Here is a 21,428-nt window from a genome sequence, read left to right on the forward strand (position 1 = left end):
AAGACTAACCAATTTTCTGGCGTGGAGACACAATCCAACATTGTATATGCAGTGGTCATATAATGAAAACGATTATTGGCTTAACAGTAACAATGTGATTTTTAAAGTGCCCCTGTTATGGATTTTGGAAAATGACCTTTCATGCAATGTGTAATGCAGCTGTATGTGAATGTAAACAGTCTGCAAAGTTGTAAAGCTGAAAGTTCATCATAAATGAAGTTATTGTTTCTTAAAAGAAAGAGTCGAATCTGAACTTCTGAAATGGAGTGGAATCCCACTTCTGTGAAGTTTACACCTACACAAGTTAACACATTTGATAATGCCTGCCTAAGTTCTGCATGGAAATCCCGCGAAAACTTGAACCAGTCTCGAATGCTGTAATCAATATGTCATGAAAAAGGATGTAGCAATATCTTGGTTTTACAAACTGCAGTGCTTCATCAGTACTCTGTGTTTGGCTAACACATATACCATTATTTTTGGGGTCTTTACTACCAAGCTGTGGGTCCGGTTCAATCATAAGTGTAAATCAGCCTTTTCCCCTCAGATTCTTTATTTTTAGAACAGAGTGGAGCACGGTTATTATTATAATAGTATGTATTTTTCCAGTACTGGTGATGGGCATTCCGTTTCTGACATCCACTGTACACAGTAGACCAATCACAACAGACTGGGTCATCTGACCAATCAAAGCAGAGTAGCCTCACTAAAAGGAGGGGTTTCATATGACAGTCAGTAAGAAATAACCTTTCAAACAGTATAATAGAGGCACTTTAATTATTATTTATGTACTAGAATTAATAAATACTTAATTTGAATTAGATTTTATTTTTAGATGTAATTTTAATTTTAGTAATTTTAGCACTTCAACTTAATGTGGAACCTTTAACACCTTTTAACAACATGTTAGACATTTTTACTGGCTAAATGAAGTTATATTGTAGTCCTGAAGTTGTATTTAATCAAGCCTGGAGGGTTTGTTTCATTTGTGTTTCATTTAAAATTGTGTTGTGGACTTAAAGTCTCCAATTAAGAGTGAACAGGGTGTTTTCGTTTTGCTTGGTCACATTTATCAAATATGAAGTGGTTATAATTTTAAGGGGATTGTCCTGGGTATCCTAAATAATAGAGCAGTATTAGCTGATTTTACCAATTAAATAGGATTTTGTCTTGCTCTAATGAGTTGGTTTCCAGAAAGGCGAATTAATCAGCCTGAGAATAAAGACAGGGACTCAGTATCAGAGACAGGCTCTGCTTCTTTCCAAACAGTATCTGTGTAATTACACAGGAAACAAGCTCTTTACTGTTTAATTAGCACAGCAAAGACAAGATGTAGATTTAGCCACAAACTCCTAACACTTGCCAAGTTTGACTCGGTCCAAAAAGTGTGAAGGGAGTTTAACTGTGCTGTTTTTGAGGGATAGTTGAATTTGAACTTTGACAAAGCACATATGTGTTTATGTGTGTGTGTGTGTGTGTGCATATATATGTGTGTGTGATGACTAAAAGAGCCCTAGTCTCATAAACAACATAAGGTCCGGTCCACATTGCAGCTTATTCTTGCCAGGAACCGCCCACTTCGACAGGAACAGGAATGCTGTCTTAGTTTTAGACAAGAAAATAATAAGAGTTTTATATTTATGGCTGTTATTAAAAGAAAGACTCAATATAGTAAGCCATAAATCATACTGACATGCTGTTTTTGTTCTGTTGATGCAGAATATGTCAGAAAGTTCAACATCTATAATACCTCTAATTGGGGTAACAGTCCAGTTTTGTCACATATTCATATGAGCCAAAATAGTATCTGCACATATTGACAGTGACTGGGAAAATATTAATCACCCAGCTTACGCTTGCCTAGGTCTCTGCATGAAAACATCATTATAGGGAATGGCTTCACAAATCAACAGGACTAACATGTGTTTCGGCCATTCTGTGGAGTTGAAACGCAGTTACAGCCAGCTCCATCTGGCCTCAGACTAATGATGCTCATGACAGAACAATTCCTGATGGATCACTTGGTTTCAGCATTGTCTTCGCCCCTTTCTTTCCAGATACACACAAGACAACACAGTACATGTTTGCAATAGGATTGTACTGTTTTTGTTTATTAGTTGTGATTTAGCAAATAATTTATATCTAAATCATTGCAAAACTCTTTAATGTTAATCTTTTATTAAATCCTAGCTACAAACCTGTTGTGACAGGCTATTCTGATGAGTGTGTGGTGTCTAGTTTTGCTGCATCAAGTTGGGAAGCCCCGCCCACTGTGGCATCTCATTGGCAAATTCTTCTTGCTCATTCAGAGTTATTTATTGCCAGCACACTTTTAAGCCGTGTTAGTTCTAGAAGTATTTTTTTCCATTCAATTAAATGTTACAGCATATTCTTTCTTGCCATAGTAGAGAGACTATAGAAATACAAACACTGTTCACTCTTATGAATGGGAGAAAGTGCAACGTGCAATACGGAATAGTTCCTCCTTCTAAATGAAAGAGCCAATCGCTGATTGGTGAAGTCATTGCGTCACAGCAGCAGCTTTTAAAAGCTCTGTTTCCCTTAGAAACCTGAGGCTAGACCAGCAACTGCACATTAGGGCAGTCAATTTTTTTTAAATGTTGAATATTCGTTGAATAACATAAAAAAAAAATCCACATTCAAATGCGATCAAATTTTAAGTCTGCATCAGTCGTCAGACAGCCTTATCAGTGCGATGACGATGTAAGTGTCATTATATTTTAATTTTTTTGTCAGCCTATCCAGCTGAAGCCACTAGCCACAGCGCTACTACATTGTTCATTCTATATATTGTGTGTTGTTTACATCAAAACTAAAAACCAAGCCGTTCACACAGAATGCATATTTATCACATTTTCTAGATGGACATCTATCAGCATTGCACTAGCAGAATGTTTAGAAAACCATGTAAAATAAATGTAAGTACAACTTAAAAAAAAACATGTCTCAAGACTTTATGGTGGTTTTTCCCCATCCCACTGTATCTCATGTTTTTAACAAAGAAAGAAGCCTACTTTGTGATTGGTTTTTGGTCCTTTGTGTTAAACTATACATACATGCATGGTGCAGTTTTTTTCCCAATTGTTTAAGCAACTTTATTATATATATTATTTTATAATTATATATATATATAATGAAATATTATAAACATTATTTTAAACATTGTGCAATTTTTTCTAAGATAGTCATGATATTTTATTACGCTTTGAAGTAACGTGCATAATATTATGCTAAATGCGCCTTCTTGTGCCCTCAGTAGATTCCCTTCAGAAATTAATTAAAATAAAAACACCTGTTTTTACATGCAGCACTAATATTTAGGCCTATTCAATGAGTGATACATTTTGGTATCCTGAATGGAAAAAAGAAAAGCCCTGTGGGACATTTGGTAGCGATTTTGCAATCCCTGAATTATGTTCAGATTGATTATGATTGTCTCACAATGCACAGCAGTTTCATGTTCAATGTGGACAGACAAAATTGGTTGCATCAGATCTAGTTAGGAAACTGCTCTATGGCTGATGGGCATTATGGAGATGATGATTTTTTTTGTAAATCTGCAGTTCATCAGGTACTCTCATATGAGGTTGGGAAACCAGAAACCAAGAAAGCTCAGTTCATAAGCCATTAGGCTGCCACTAGCAAATTCTGTCATACCACTTTAACCATGAGCAAAATTTTGAATCACCTCCAATTAAAATCACAATGGCTTTTATTATAGTCAGCGTTTCAGTATCCTCCTGAGTGTCTGTTTATTTGGAGTAACTCAAATGGATCTGGAGAAAGAGAAGCTTTCAGTCATTTTGCATTTAATTTGATAAGGCATTAAAGATAAAAGGTATTTAAGATGTCATTTGCAATAAATCAGTGAGATTTGAAATATGCCATGGGCACTCTAGACATATTTTGAGTAGAACATCACTTATAGGGTACTATGATTAAATATTAGCAATAGGTATGTTGCTTGAAAAACTGCATTTAGTCAGAATACCTATTGTTAATTTTGAATGCTGGTAACTACTCAAATTTTGACCCCTTGAACTAATAAACCAACTCTTAACTTAGAGTGGAGTCCCATTAGCGATGTTAAAGCAGAAGTGTGCTGGCAAAACAAAATCCATTATCTATTGTCAATAGTGTAGTGATGTATGAAGCACAGCTCTCACAAAGTCGCTTTCAAACCAAGCAGATTTCTGCTGGTCAATAGCCCAACAATGCAATTTTTGGAAATCTGCATTGGGAAAACTTTGTCCTCACAAGAAATTGCAGACTGTGTGGATTCTTACAGACATCAAATCAGGGAAGGCGCCATATTTAATTGAAAATGGATGAAAACAAGGCTGTGTGGGACAGACCTTCAGTTTTTACAGTGGCATGCACTGTGTAAAGGTCCTAGATCATGTAATTTTCAAAAAACATTTTTCTATACTGTTTATTCTGAAAGCCCTTTGGAAAGCTGCTTCTTCATAAGTTGCACAACTGGCATGTTATTAAACAACAGTACAATCCACTGAACACACTGTACTTCTATCCCACACAGCCTTTTTTCAAAAATTCAATACAGCGCTACCGCTACCCTCACTAAGGTCTACTGAAAAGACTGAATTAAGTCGCTGAATGGTAAATGTGATCACACCTTTAGTTGGTTATAATATGCGTTAGATTTAAAAAGGAACCATGTAAAGGACTCGAGCTGTTAACACCTAATACTGACTGTCCCTGCTCACCCACTGAGGAGATCCTGTTAAAACAGATCATTAAAACCATGATGCACCGCAAGAGTTGGGATGGAGAGATTGAGAAAGTGAAGGTGAGAGACAGCGAGAGCTTCATTAACACAAAACACACACAGAGATGTTGGGAAATATGGGACTAGTACCAACAACACTACATCACACTACTTTACTCTAAGCATATGTGCATATTCTTCGTGGTTGTGCTATCCACAGTGTATATATTCCTTTTTCCTTTTATAATTTATATAGTTTTGATATAAAGGCCTACACACACACACACGCACACACACACGCACATACACGTATGTGTGTGTCTCTATCAAGTAAAACTGATAATTAAAACAAAACGTTCTCTTATATATTTATAACATATTCTCTTGCAGTGCCAGTCCTAATGCTGTTACTTACTGCTACCATGGTTAGTTGTTGGTTTATATATTAGTTTACAGGAAATCACATTAAGTGCAGATCATGACTAGGTTGTTCTGGTCATAGTGAGTAATTTAGGGTTTTATTTGGCTCCAGTGATGATCCTATCGTAATATTCATAAATATCTGGAATGTGAGAGTCTGGATGCGTGCCTTAGCCTAGCACAGCAGTTTTTCTTACATTTAGCTAGCTGGCAGTCTTTGACAAACACAGTCTCTATTTTGTGTGTATAAACAGGGAGTCCGTGCATGATGGATGATGGACTAATCTTCAGGAATGTTCTTTCACTGATGCATACTCAAGAGACCTGTGTACAAGTTTAAAAAGTGTCACAATAATTCAGGTGCAACTCAGGACAAGTATGAAGGTGTACTACACTTCTGACAACTGCATTATAGTAAAAATGCCTTTTTTACAGGCGGACAAAGAGCAAGACACAATAAAAGAGAATTTCTTCCCCCAGCATTGTACTACTATTTCAACAAGCTGCTGTTTGCTTGTGCTCGTGAGGTATTTTTAGCTGTTATCATGACTCACTTCCCTTTGATAGTACTAAACCAAGAGCCAAAATAATTAAAATTGGGCTAATTCCTTATCTGACGAAATCCACACACTTTAGCTCACGCATGACGCCTGTAAGGTGTAAATCAGAAATAGCCGTAGAATTCCTTGTACCACCACCAGCAGTACAAGTCTTCACATTGAAAAATAAAGACTGGATTGTGCATACAAACACAAGGTGATTGAATGATTCAGTCCTCTGAGCCATTCAGAAGATTTCTGATTTAATGGAGAACATTGGACAATTGGAGAAGTGTACGCAAAAATGCAATCAAGTGTGTAGACTCATTATATGCTCATATACTTGATGTATTTATACTTAATATATTTATATACTCGTGACTCTTTAGCACTGCCCATGGCATGCCTCCTGGAGCTCAACTGATAGTACAGCTTTATCTGTCTTTTATAAATCTGATAAAACTAAGACTCTTCAGAGTTATGAAGCATGCAGTACTACTCTATAGGTACTCAAGATTAACATGAGACTGGCAGAAACTGTGTTTTGTCCGCTTTAAGTAAAATTTAAGATGGTATATGCATATTTGAAACTTGCATAATTTTATTGTAATGCGTAATAGTTTAGTGCAATACATCAGTGTTTGATTGTATTCACATCTGTGCAAATTCAAACTTTGCTCATTAATATGCATGGTAGCAGGTTGGACGTTGTTGCCGTTAGTTTCTATGTGTTGCTCATGGATTGCCAGGGGCCTCCAAAGCCTCAAGCTGTGTGTCCTGACACTGTCAAATGAAGTTTAACACTTGGGCACAAGCTGACCACTTGGACCCCCGGCCCCGCAACACTTTCTGTGTGAGCTTACTATGAGGGGAACCTGCTACTATTTTAGTCATCTAATATTAATCTACTAAATAAAGTGTTTTAAAATCCAATGTTGTTTAACAATAGGCAGAGCGAAGGCAAAGACAATGAGTGTACTGTCATATACATTAGAGCAAAATATAGTGCTTTCTTTTTTTCAATGCACTGTAACTGTTTAGAAAGAGGCTTTAAAGTGGAGTGTAAAAGCTCAGCCTTTCAGCAACTGCATTTAGTGTCACTTTGTTTGCAGCGAGAGACAGGTGAGGTACCTGATGCTCATAAATCTTTGCATGAAAAATGCCCCCCAGTCTGAGACAAATGATTCTAACACAAATGCTGAGTGACAGTCAGTGGGCAGAAAATGACACACTGTGGGAGAGAAGAGAGAGAGACCTGCAGGAGACACAAAATAAAAGTACAAGAGTGAGACAGAGAGAGAACGAGAAAGTGTGGGGGATTCACTCTCTGTCATTCATTCACACTCTAGAGAAAGGCTGCAGGGAGGAATGAAAGAGTATGATTCCTTTTTGTTATCCCACAGATGGGTGAAAAAAGCTTGTTTTACAAAGCAAAGGAACTGATTCTAGCACGTTCACTTTTCTCTTTCAGATCTTGTGGACAGTGTTTGAGAGTGTGTGTGCATGTTTGTGCGTGTGTGAGGGCGAGCGTGAAAGTGTGTATGTTAGCACTTCCACATGGCCTCCATGCAGGACGGGGTGAACTTCTCTGCTCATCCCTATGGCAAAGTACTGCTGCTGGGGGCCATCGCCGCCGCCTCAGCCTTCGTTGTCACCATCCTCATCGTCGTGCTGTGTGTGGGCTGCCAGAGGTGAGTTGCACATATGCTCAATATAGAATGGTCTTGACTGCTTGCCCTCTTTGGTTGGTTGGAGTTTCTTTGGTTTTTATTTGTTTAGATTCATATTCTGGGCAGGTTGCTTGTTCAAACCCCAAACCCCAAAGTGCTAACTCATCCTGCAGACATAATACCTCAAATCATGCTGCTCACTACTGATAGGAGGCTTAGGATTTCTACTGGTTTACATGATATGCAGGGAAAAAAGTAAATTGTGCACACTATTAATTAAATAATGTGCATTAAATACTAATTTGTTCCACTTCTGTGTATAACAGTGCTTTGTACTGTAAATCTTCATATTGATGACAGAAAATGGTCCTGTAATATGAAGCCACATACAGTATCTCACTACTGCTGTGTGTGTGTTCCAGGATGAAAGCCAGAGATCACCTGTCTTCACCCATCACTGTCACTAAGGTCTTTAATAGAGCTTATTCGAAAATGTCATTGACGTTCACCCACACCTCTTTCATGCTCACTGTGTAATGGCGGGGACGTCTTTTTGACATGGCAGTGATATTTCAACAGGAAGTAGCTGTTTTTTTTCTTTCTTTTCCATCTGTGTCTCTCTTGTTCCACCGATGAAAGCACAGAGCACAGTGTGTGAATGCTAATATCTCATTTTATCTAAGCGCATGATGCATCTGGTAGTGGGAGGACAAAGAAAAAGTATTAGAGGAATGAGAGATGGAGGAAAGGAAGTGAGAAATAACAAGAACAAGGGCTGAAGGAAACTGCGGGGGAAAGGTAAATGAGAAAATTAGAGATGTCGCAGGTAGTTTCAGTTTCTATGAGATACTATCGATAAAGATCATCTCTTTAGGTCGAGCTTGTTGGACAAAATACTATTTATAGCTTGCAAATGAATACTGAATACTACAGTCAAAGGTAAACACAAAATACTGGTATACATTTAGCAGATGCTTTTATCCAAAGCAACTTACAGTGCATTCAGGCTAACATTTTTTTACCTAGCTTGTGCTCCTTGGGAATCGAACCCACAACCTTGCACTATTAACACAATGCTCTACCAATTGAGCTACAGGAACACTATGTACTATGTACATTTGAACAGCAAAATGTGGCTCTTAAAGAAATGAAAAAAATTATAAAGATGAAACCGTTCACAAAACCTGTTGGAATGATTATCTGACAAATCAGGCTGATCTAGATCTCAATCAATCACGTATTCAGTGATTCCTTTGTAGAAGTCAAAGGGAAGCAAGTCTCTACATCATTTATCACATGAATTAGATCTGAAGTAATCAGCATATATTTACTAATGGGTTTAAGAACCTGTACTTGTATGCAACATATTTATTTCAAAAAGTTTTTGAAAAGGTTAGATGTTCTTGTGTTATATTATACTAATGTTTTTTATTCTGTTATGTCTTAAAAACATATATCAGTGATTCATGGGAATCTCAGTAATAGCTTTAGTACTTTACAAAATCCACTTTGTATCCATTTTGCTCTGCTGGTAGGCAGATTTCAGATACCTACACTGTTCCTGTAATCTTATCAAACTAATGCAAGCAATCAGAAGGGACCTACTGACATGTTTTTTTTTCCAAGAATAAACAGATGTCTGATGATTCTAGTCAATGGGTCTGGATCAGGGCCCTGTGTATGTGTGAGAGAGGAAAGTTTAGATTCTCGGGTCACTGACAGGACTGTGTGCTTTTTGTCTTTTCATGAAGAAAATAATCTGCAGCATCAATTTAGCTATGTTAGTGAAGTTTCGATTGTATTATGTTGAATGTTTGATTGAATTTCTTTGTGGCTGAGTTTTGGCCTGCACACCACTGCGCCGCAGTTACTCAGAGACCTGTTGATCATCCAGTGAAAGCCTTCTGTTGTTTCAAATGCCGATCTGGGCTCATTTCGAGGATAGTGCAGCTTGAAAGCACTTGCACAGTTACTTCTGATCAAAAGACTTCACTCAAAGTTTATAAAAACAACTGGCCTAATTGAATTGAAATGTGCATTTTCATTCTGCACAAGATAAACAGTTGGAGTTACTAAAGTAAATTGACTCAGGGGCTCAAATGAGTCAGCACATTCTGTCTCCATAAATCAGTGAATAAACAGAGTGTTTGAAGTTTGAACCTAACATTCAAAAATGTTGGAACTTGGAAAAGCATGATTTACGTCTGGCCGACTGTGTCTTGCAGGAAGGGAAAGACACACAATGGCCCTGGAGAGGAAAGAAAGCACAGGCTCATGGACATGGTGAGCATTTCTAAGTCTCTTCTTTCCTGCTGCATTTAGTTTTTTCCCATTGGGTGTCATTCACTAATAATTGCACAAAAATTGTACAGCCATTTATCAAACATAACCTTTTCCATTACGGTAAGTAATCAATTGGTATACACACAGTCACACACACAGACTATATATATATATAGCCAATTTTTGTTGAGTTTGGGGTGAGTTTGTCTTTTATGCACAACAAGGCAGCTTGTTCGGATTTATTTAAATCCAAATTATCAGCAGCCATTACTCCAGTCTTTAGTCTCACACAATCCTTCAAAAATCTGACTCTGACATGCTGATTTGGTGCTCAGGAAACACTTCTTATTATCAATGTTGAAAACAGTTTTTGTAATAATATTTTATTTTTTTTATTTAGAAATTACAACATTTATTTTAAGTAGAACTCGTCTATAACATTATACATTTCTTTACTGTCACTTTAACATGTCCTTGCTGTCTAAAAGTATTCATTTCCTTTAAAAGAGAAAATCTTACTTAACCCAAACTTTTGTATTTATTTAAGCAGAGAGAGATGGTCATCTTAAGAGAGTAACCTTGTGGATTAATTATGATTTCTGTATTATAACATTCACACATTTTTTTTGTTTTTTGCACAATTACATGTGTACACATTGCTAGTGAATGAAACCCATTCTTCTTCCTCTAAATCGTTTCCCTTTTTTTCCCCCCTGTATTTTCTAAGGAACCCAGGTCTGGGCTCAGTTCCATGACAGTTCAAGCAGTTCATGGTTTTGTTTCAGGATTTAAATTCTTCCCTCACACTAGTTTTCAAGTGACAAATTGAAGGCTCCTCCTGAATTTAATGAATCTTCTTAATCGGCTCAGTGGAAATAGATCTGACCTAATATGTGAATGGATCACTAAAGCTTTGAATCTAAAATAAAGATTTGGTCCACTGATTTTTGTTGTTGTTGTACTAGTTATACTGTTTTATTTTTATTTTAATATTTTATTTTAATATATCTGTGCATCTGTTTTCAGAGTATACTGCGACAGTCCAAGCTGACCTCCATCAGTAAGTCAGACACCAAGCTTCATGAGATGAACAGACTCAACTGCAATGGCAAGAGTATGTACTGTACAATCACATCTCTTGATAGTCTCTAGTTCTTCACACATACCCGCAGCTCGGGGGGAAGGTCTGAGCATGGTACCAGCTATGTTCCAAGAGTTTCCATAGGTGCTATTAGTAGATGTAGATGACTTTTACTCTATAGTGATTGGCATGTGTCTGCTGCCCTTTGCCTCTGCAGTTTCGAGCAAATCCTTTTATTTTGTCTTTGAAAAAAACATGGTTTTGCTTCTCAGATGTTAAGCTTGTCAGTTAATATCATGCTGCTCTCTGTAGAATCTTCTAAGAAGAATCGTCCCGCCAGCATGGATCTGCTCCTGCTTCCTAGCCGTCGCTCAAACTCCGACCTGCGTTCTCAGGGCCGCCAGCTGCCTCAGATCCCCCCTGGTGAGGACGGGGAACACACGTACGCCGAGGTGGGCCGCCGCTCTTCTCCCACCCGCGGTTCTGAGGATGCCCGGTATGGCGTTGGAGGTCGAGCTGGAGAGACGGATACACCTGCCCCACCGGCGGTCCCTGCTAATACCCCTGCTCCACCTGACCCGGATGGGGACTGCTTGGAAGGTGGTATTCCGGAAACAGAGACCCTCCCCCAAGTGGTAAACACGCCCCCTCAACCGCAGGAAACAGTGGAGTACGCCTGCATCAGAAAGGTCCGGAGAGCAGACAAAGCAGCACAGAAGAGAGACAATGGGACCGAGACCGAGGAGGGGCTTGGACAACAACAACGACACAGCGGTGGGGAAATTCGGCCTGCTCCGCCCACTCATCCAGCCCCGCCTCTAACACACCCACACAGTCAGAAAATTCCTCGGAAAAACATGGATGCCTTCAATCTTCCGTCTTTCCCCAAGGTATTTTCTATCTATCTATCTATCTATCTATCTATCTATCTATCTATCTATCTATCTATCTATCTATCTATCTATCTATCTATCTATCTATCTATCTTATCTATAAGACTGTAAGACCTATAAAGCTTTATAAATGTTTTTTCCAAAACCTTCAAACAAGATTAAAAAAAAAAAAATTTAAAAAGCAGTACATGAGAGCATTGTTTCTGATGGAAATTGTAAGACTTACAACTAAAGTGGGTCTGCAATTAAGTACACTGCAAGTGTACTTCATTTTTTTCTCTGTGAGAACAGTCCAAATCAATGATAGATGCGAGCGTTTAGTGGTCTGTCCACATTATTCGGGGTGTTGCACACTCAGAGCCACTTTACTATGAGGATGATGCAACCAACGGAAATGCAGAGTGAAACCTCTCAATCACCGAAATCCAGGCGAACAGCCAGACCCAGAAAATGGGCCAGTGCTAATGGGAGACAAGAAATTGCTATGGTAAACGAAAGAACCTACAACAACATGCTAATCCATGCCTTAAAAATGGCAATGTGACACACCCCATTGCCCACCTTCCGTTTCTCCTGCATAACAATGAGGAGAACATGCACAGCAAGCATCAGCCTGTTCCCTTACAGCCCGAGTCGAGCCCAATATCATTAAATGCAGAAAATGGTTAGATATGATGAGGACATTGATCAAGAGGGGGACCATAGCCTGATTAGTCTACATAAGCTTATTTTCATGGAGAAGAGTCTGATCTAATGTTATGTTATTCTACCCAACATTCTTTCAATCTATCATCAAAGATAAAAATTTGTCAACTCTTTTGTAGTATAATGGAAGTAAATGAGTGAATCTCTTCTGATTTGGTTCAGAAAACCACATGCTTTTTCACAAATTGGACTCATCCACTTCTTGAGCTTAGCTCACTGGAGGTGACTATTATGAATTACTAATGACATAAAATTCAATCTGTTTCTCACACAAAGTCATTAAGACGTCTTAAAGGTCCCGTTTTACGCGCTTTTTTGAAGCTTTGATTGTGTTTACAATGTGCAATATAACATGTGTTCATGTTCTGCGTGTAAAAAAACACAGTATTTTTCACACAATTCACCTATCTGTATACTGCTGTTTTCACTGTCACAAAAACGGGCTGATGTCTTCCTTGTTCTATGAAGCCTCTCCTTCAGAAATACGTAACAGGTTCTGATGGGGCCAGCGGTACCTGTGTTGTGATTCGACAGCAGCCGAGAGCAGGCTGACCTCCTGGTAACGCAATTGGGCTAGAACGCACGTGCTGGAGATGTATTTATAGTCACAGGAGGAGCGTTTTTACTGACGAGATGCGCACGAAAACCGCATTCGTTTTTTTTGCACAGCCCTAACATCAAGTTAACAAAGCTAAACGGCGTTGCGCTTTGTGTAATAAGTTACAGAAACGGTTAAATGCACCAACTTAAATAATAAAATACACTTACCGGTTGTGGTCCATAAACAACGCCTTCTCCAGACAAAGAGGGAACTGCTCCATCTTTCAAGAATAATCTTTGTGCAGCATTAAACTGATCGAGATTTAGAGAGTTGTCCTCAGCAACCTGTCCTCAGCAAAATGAGCTGCACATAGTTTTTGTGCATTATAATTTTCGGGAACCGAGTTAAACATAAATTGTAACCATTAATCTCAAAGTACAGCGTTCCTGGGAAGCCCAAACAAAGATGATTGGACTCAGAGATGAAAAAAACAGCGTTTCAACAACATGGCGACAAACACAAACAGCTCTTCCTTCTTCTCCGTCGGAGCGCAACAAGGCCACGCCCCCTGTTTGTGAATTCATGTGGGCGGTGGTTAGTCAAAAAAACTGTTTTAGTGACGTTATTACTGCAGGAACTAGAGGGATGTAGTCCAAACGGGTCGTTTTTTGTAGGCGAATTCTGTTAAATCAAATATCTCGCTTGGCATTGAACTTTGAGCTTTAGAATTTTACAGATATTATTTATACTCTAACAACAACATTACACACTAACTAAAGTTTAAAACATGGAATCACGAAGAAGGGGACCTTTAATATTGCACATAGGTTGTATGGAAAATGTTATGGTATTTTCATGCTGCTTTTGCACCTTAGAATGTATTTCTTCTGTGGAAGACTAAACGAGCTTTTAAAAGGGGAGCTCCTCCCCTTTTAAAAGCTCGTTTAGTCTTCCACAGAAGAAATACATTCTAGATTCGAAACAACACAAGGGTGAGTAAATGATGACAGAATTAATTTTAAGGGTAAACTATTCCTTTAAAACTAGTGCTTTAAACACATGAACTGTCCTTGAATTGTTGATGCTGTTTCATGATGCTGTTCTACTCAGCTCTGTTCTCCACTGTATAATGTTTAAGACGGCCCCTTACATTGTATTGCAATATTTATTCTAATCAATTGTTTGTAATAAATCAGGAGGCAGTGTTTATGGGAAATGGAGAACAGTACATATGGAAACCTCCGGAAGACGATGACATCATCTTCCAGCAGAAACAGATGGGTATTCTGAGCTCTCATGCTGGAGAGAATATGGCAGCATCTGCAGCAGGGGTGAGTATGCATTTAGTTTCCCACAGTCCTGGGACACATCCTCCATTTCCCATTCTATGCAGTCACAATGTCTTGCAGGCATTATACATTCTTGAAACATTGTCTGTGAATGATCCTAGAGTACATCCTGAACCCTAAACACTATTTCAGTGTTAACCAGAAGCAGCTGTAAACCCAAAAATGTGTATTCTTAAAAGGATGGATTGTTTTTGTTGCCTATCAGACAGTGGGAACTGGAAAAACTAAGATATATACACAGATTTTCCACTTCTGAGTATGTTACAGATGGTTTGTCTCTCTGTTATCATGTAGATCACAGAGATGTATTCAAAAGTTTGCAAACCGGGCAAAAAGAAGCGAGGAATGCCTGGCTCACCCACCGCCACGAGGGACATCAGCGGCTATAGGACCTTGGCTCGAGGTGACCGCGGTGAGCGTGACGGGGGTTTCAGCGTGGTAGTTAAACCCCAAACGTGGGCCCCGCAGGAGGGCAAAGGCACAAGAGCTCCACCCAGCGCCATGGAGGACCTCTGCTACGAAGCCATCAGCACTGAGGAAACAGAACTGGCTTACGAGACCATGGAGAGTGGGGGAGGCTGGAGGCGCGACAGGCCTCCACCCAATGCCAGTGCCACCTTGCGTCCCAAGCGGAAGCGACCCCAGCAACCTTTGCAACAACCACCGCCACCCCCTCCACCCCCCCAGCAGACCCCCAAACTGCAGCATCTCCCAGCCAAAACAATGCTGATTCCGGGGGAGAGCTTGTACGAAAGCATCCCTGACCTGAAGCAAGGCTCGGCCACCTCCAGCACAACCACCATCTTTACTTTTAATGATGGCATGGAGATGTATGTCACTGGCCTGTAGGGGGCGCTCTGGGGAAGGGAACTTTCATCTCTGGGGCTTGAATCTTGAATTGGGACACTTATGCGTGTTGTAACCCAATGGGATACACGCATTGCGCCACTGCTATATATTTTAGATGGGTTTCAAGTATTAGTTGAGCATTTATAGAGTTTTGTAAGTCTAGTAAAAGGTCAGTATTCCTGCAGCACAAAATGACAGAATGCTTACGTGAAAATCCAAACAAAATGATTTCGATTAGTCTCACGCCTCCATTACAAAGAAGAAAAATAGTCACCAGCCACAACATATCACAACGGACACAACATATTATAACCGACAGTAGCATTCCTGTAGAGAAAATTCTTATTTATTTTGTCATTACATGCTGTAGTTAAAAACAAAGTGACCATTGGAATTGAGGGTCAAACTTGTATTTGATGCCTAGAAAATCCCAAATTAGAAAAAAAAGTCTATAACAAAAGTAACTTGATAAGACGCACAGTTTAATTGTGTTCCCGTGGTCCTCTGAGAAGGAAAACAAATAATTTGGTAAGATGGCAAAGTAACATCAAAAGTAATTGCCAAACAAAATATTATATATTGACAAAAATGCTTTATTTAATTTGTTCATAGAAGAGTCTTATTTTAAAATTGTAAGCGCCATTTCCTGAAAACTTTAGGAAACACATGATCCTATTTTTTTAATGTCACGGCCTCTATTTATGTAAAATAATTTACTTTAGAGCTAAAATAAAGATTCTAATTCAATTGGTCAAACAGATCCTGTATGCCAAAAAAGTATTTTCTTAAGCACAAATATCTCATGCTTAGCATGTCATCTGTCTGAGACAGTGCCCTTATGAAACTGATTTAAAATCTGTTAAAAGTAATAGATTGTAAATTGCAATTGTCAATAAAGCAAGATCACGGAGAAAAAAGCAAAAGCTCAGGGACAGTGAACAAAAATATTAAATAATTGCACACAAAACGGTATGACATATCTCATAAGAGACCCCCGATGTCTTTTCATGTTATTTTCTTGTTTTGGTCATACATCAATTCAAACTGTCACATAAGTCACCACAGCACTTCAGTGCGGTAAAGTAAGTGTTTTTCTTTGTCGATACTGTTAATGCACTTTGCCTGATTAAAAAGATGCATGCTTTCAAGAAAAAAATACCCTTGTAAAGGGATAAAAAAAGGAAAGAAAGAAAAGTGAAACTAGCACTGTCCTGTGGTGTCAGAGAATGGTTTATTTCTTGCCGTTGTTGGTGGATTGTTTGATTTATATGCCAAATTCATCTGAGAAAGAGCACAAAGTGAATTGCTTCAGGATTGGGGAGACCTGTGAGGACTCGAGGAGGACTCTCTAAATAAAAAACCTGGACAGTTAGGAATATAACACAGTTGGTCAGAAGAAATGTATCATAGACAATCCCTTTCCCCCATCATTTCAGAAACAGTCAGGATTTCCATGTATGTCCAGATCAGATTGAATGGAATCACATACATTAGATTGTTGCAAAAATCTCCTGTATGTTATATGGAAATAATGGGAGATTAAAAAGGTACGATGACTAAGTGATTTAAAATGAGTGTATGTTGCCCTTTAAGTCTATTGGAGTTGGCTGTTAATGGCTAGATAGTGACAGGTTTCACCAGTGGACAATGTTAAACTATCTGTGACATGTGGACTTTAGCCACTGTCTCTTGATGTCTCTGAATCGAATTCTAATGTGATCTGGATTAAATTATCCCAAATGACTGGAGCGCACATAAAGGGGCTCAGGTCAGCCAAATATAATCAAACTGCTTGTCTAAGCCCTTGTTGCTATCAAACGTTGGTGCAATGTTGTAAATATAATGCAAGAAGAATTACAGAAGAACATGCATAAAAGGGGGGAGGGAATTTGAACTTGGTGTTCCTGAAAGTATTTGTTTCTTTCCCGTTGTCCTTTTGGAATGATTTTTCTCTGGTGAAAAATTATCTCAGCAGTATCTCTGTGAGTTTTGATTATGTGCTTTGGGATTTTTTTTGTTTTCCACATCATTTTAGCTGTACTGTGTATCGCAAAGACCAGTTGAGTTTAGTGTGGCAGCTAATGTTGTGCGTTTGCTTATCAAACAACAGGGTGGTGTGTGTATTAAAGCTGTGTAATTAAGTACTAATGTGCAAAAGATTGTAATGTTTTTATATCAAAATGACTATTCATAAAATGTCGGGTCAAGTTTATACTTTTTTAAATAAAGTAGCACTTCCAAAAACACAAAGCATATAGCATTTACAAAGTGTTTTCTCACAAGAAGCCATCTATTAGTTTTCTAAAGAGACAATACTAAGTGCTCAGCCAATGTGATCTCACTGAAATATTTAATAATTTTACACGGTGCTGATTACGTATGAATTTGTATAATGTGAATTGTATGAAAATGTACACTTTTGAAAAAGTAAGCATTAAGATTCACTTAACCCCTACCTCTAAACCTAACTATCAATGGGATTTAAGCAGATCTTATAAAAACATATGAATGAGATTGTATGAATTCATATGAAATATAGTTTGAAATACTTATGAATTGCCATTAGATTGTGGTGGACACTTAACGGAACAATTCATTTTTTGGTGAACATGTTTCTCAACGGTTTTTCATCCTCATCTGAAAACATTTGTCGCAGACAATAGCATTAAAAATCAGAAAGGGTGGAATATGCTATATTTATTTACAACTACCGCAATTAAATTTAACCTTGTGATCTGCTATGATCACTCATACTGAGAAGCATTACGGTCTCATTTTAATTAGATTTCAGTTTTTTTGCATGTTCAGAAATTTTTTTATATATTAAGATTTAAATATAAAGTTTTTCCGTTATCTGAAGAACTTTCAAATTTGCATTTTGTGATGTCAGGCATTGCAAAAGGTTCACAAAATATTCCAGAGGACATTTCTCAATCTAAATCTGGATGAGATTAGGCTCTGATTAAAATGGTTTTGATTAGTTTATACACTCAGGTAGATGAGAGATTGCATTAAAGTTCTTGGTTTACCCTAATAAGCCATTGAAGCTGCAGTCTTTCACTTTGGTACATGCTGTTCCTATGACAACTGCTTCACTGTCATGACATGGTATTTAAGAATTCCCCTCTGTTGAGACAAAATCTCATTGCGTTTCACAGTAAGATTACATTACAAACAGATGGAGCAGGTCATAGGATTTTTATTTTATCCAAATCCTCCACTAGAACATAAGAACCCAACCAAGAACTTGTGTTTGTAAAAGTGTAACCTGTTTTCCTACCTCTCTTACTGTGTCCCTGCATGTGTTTATCTGTAAGAGTGACACAAGCTTGCATCTGACTTGCTCTGGGAAAAAAATAGGTCATCCTTAAAACAAAAAGGGGTGCAGTCAACATAGCAACCGTCTGCTGTTTTTTTATTGGCTGACTTGTTTCCATAGTAACAGGTTAACCTTGAGGCTGCAGTTGGAGACCAGTTTGTTGTCTAGGCGAATCCAGCATTTATTAAGAGCTCTGCTAAGTCAAGATGTCACCCATGTTTTAGATCTCCAGCAACACCGAAGAAAGGGTTTGCATGTTGTAGCAACCTAGTGAGAGTACAACACAGTCTCTACAGAAAAGTATTTACCCTCTTTAAATTATTAAACATAGAATATTTGGGGGGGAATGGTACACAAAGTTCTCATATTGTACTGCCATCTCAAAATGTGGAGAGAAGTGAAATTTTTAATTCAGTGTTTCCAAACTTTTTTGTCTTAGGTACTCCCAGAGCTCCATGAAGATCAAGTGCTTTTCTTCTATAACATTAAATCATACATAATTTTAAATCATATTATGCCAGATATTTACAAATACATTGAGAAATTATTTGCCGATATGCCATTTCTGTAGTTAAACGCTTGTGTGTTAAATGTCTTATGCATTCTCAGTCCAAGTCTCCATTGTTGATTCCATAACGTAATTCTAACAGCGGCTTCAACTATTGATTATATATATATAGATAGATAGATAGATAGATAGATAGATAGATAGATAGATAGATAGATAGATAGATAGATAGATAGATAGATAGATAGATAGATAGATAGATAGAACAGACCAAAAGTTTGGAAACACCTTCTCATTCAAAGAGTTTTCTTTATTTTCATGACTATGAAAATTGTAGAGTCACACTGAAGGCATCAAAACTATGAATTAACACATGTGGAATTATATATGGAATTATATACATAACAAAAAAGTGTGAAACAACTGAAGATATGTCATATTCTAGGTTCTTCAAAGTAGCCACCTTTTGCTTTGATTACTGCTTTGCACACTCTTGGCGTTCTCTTGATGAGCTTCAAGAGGTAGTCACCTGAAATGGTCTTCCAACAGTCTTGAAGGAGTTCCCCGAGAGATGCTTAGCACTTGTTGGCCCTTTTGCCTTCTGTCTGCAGTCCAGCTCACCCCTAAAACATCTCGATTGGGTTCAGGTCCGGTGACTGTGGAGACCAGGTCATCTGGCGCAGCACCCCATCACTCTCCCTCTTGGTCAAATAGCCCTTGATGCCTTCAGTGTGACTCTACAATTTTCATAGTCATGAAAATAAAGAATTTTATTGAAAAAGCTTTAAATTCGTGGACCAGCACTGAAAACATGTATGTGCATGTCTAATGTGTGTATGTATGTTTGTTCCCTTTCGAACGATCTCTCCAATTGTTTTAATGCTATGGGTAAACTCCTGTGTACTCTGATACTAAAGCCTGATTTGATCATGTTCGTGTAGCTGCATGAACCAATGGCACTTCAACCTACCAGAAGGGGTGAAGACGACTGCTATATAAGTTGGATTTGTGTGCCATTTCGTCAAAATGTTCTCCTTTAGGGATCATCTCCTTGCTGGCTATGCAAGCAAGAAGCAGAAGAGAAGAAAGAAGCTCAGCCTTCTGCTCCCCACTGTGAGAAGAAGCCACTGGCAGCGGAAGAAGCTTGATGCCTTCATCTGCAGCAATCTGGCTTTTAAAAATATTTTCTGAATTTTCACTGCAAAGTTGTTGCAAATGTCACGGTGTGAGTGTGGCTCAATGCAGATGGGCAGGGTGAGTGCATCTCCTTTCTGGGCAGCGGCCACGCAGGGTGTGCTTTCACCAAGGCGTAATGTTCTCACTGCAATAACATGAGTCTCATCCTTCTCTGCTTGCAGATCGTCTTTATCCATGAAGGTGATCCTCCCCTGCCTGCAACCAGCAAGCTGATCCACATTCTAACCCAGGCTGTAGAGGATCTCAGCCTAGTATAGTTAGCTCTGCAAAAGTCTGCCCATGGCCTCCTTGAAGAGTGGTTCCTGAAAGGATACCATCAACCATCCTCCCACCAGCAGGCCAACCCTCTCCTTATGGCAGTTCACGAAGGAACTCACCAGGATGTGATGTGCCCTGCCGTGAATTGGCATGGCATGGTGGTTTACAAATGCAGGCAATGCAGCTGTTTCAAGATGCCAGAAGGCTCTATCTCCTCAGCAACCTGCAAAGCCAGTGACACCTCAGCCTAAGTGTGAGCCTAAACTACAGTAGAGCCCCTGGATATCGAAACACTAGCCGTTTCCTAGGCATCAAGGTCCCCGCCACAGAGCGATGCTGGACCCTGAGCCTCAGAAGCTGTCCTAATCCAAAGGCACAGATGAAGACAAGAAAGTCAGTTCTTGCTGGGGCCCTAACTCCCTTGAAGAGATCTTGTGCCCACTCTCTATCCCTCTGTTCAACACAGAGCGATGGAAGCTACATTCAAGTTTGGCTCATCCTCCCAATTCAGAGCATGCCCAAACAAACTACTGCTGTGATAGCAGATCCACATACTGATAAGAGCATTTCTCCTCTTCTCATTACCACGAATCCTCTGGACATGCTTCACATGCGGCCCTTCAAGTATTGGCTCAAAGCCCATGTCCCTTCCCATGCTTGGTGTCTTAGATGTTTTAATCTCATGATAACCCACTGCTGCATCAGAGTTGTGGCCCCTTGGTCCTTGTCTGTTTCAATCAGGCGTCCCGTTGGAACTGACCTCCAGAAGGAAGGTAGTCACAACAGATGCCTCTAACTCAGGTTGGGAAGCTCTATGCAACTTTAGAAATTGCCAAGGTGGTCTAAAGTCATGCTACCTTTACAGGTTGGCTCAATGCCTCCTTTTATAGGCACAGGGCAAACTACTCTCACTGAGAGCAGTTCATGTACCGTGCAGAATGAACAAGGGAGCAGATATGTTGTCCTGGGGCAATGTAGCTGTACGAGAATGGAGACTACATACCCAAATGGTTCAAATGATCTGGTCTATCTTTGGAAGGGCAGAGGTGGACCCCTTTGCCTCAGA

At 39.0% G+C, this 21,428-nt stretch overlaps 1 protein-coding gene across 1 annotated transcript; it reads left to right on the plus strand.

The window, feature by feature from the left end:
- Nucleotides 1-7,186: 7,186 nt before the first annotated feature.
- LOC113079158 (uncharacterized) lies at nt 7,187-16,191 on the plus strand. Its single transcript, XM_026251362.1, has 6 exons — nt 7,187-7,400; nt 9,605-9,662; nt 10,689-10,722; nt 11,056-11,633; nt 14,079-14,213; nt 14,526-16,191. The coding sequence occupies exons 1-6, from the start codon at nt 7,267-7,269 to the stop codon at nt 15,078-15,080; spliced, it is 1,494 nt and encodes a 497-aa protein (XP_026107147.1). The 5' UTR covers nt 7,187-7,266; the 3' UTR covers nt 15,081-16,191.
- The last annotated feature ends 5,237 nt before the right edge of the window (nt 16,192-21,428 follow it).

This window comes from Carassius auratus, unplaced genomic scaffold (genome assembly GCF_003368295.1).
Source record: "Carassius auratus strain Wakin unplaced genomic scaffold, ASM336829v1 scaf_tig00027233, whole genome shotgun sequence".
Taxonomy (NCBI): domain Eukaryota; kingdom Metazoa; phylum Chordata; class Actinopteri; order Cypriniformes; family Cyprinidae; genus Carassius; species Carassius auratus.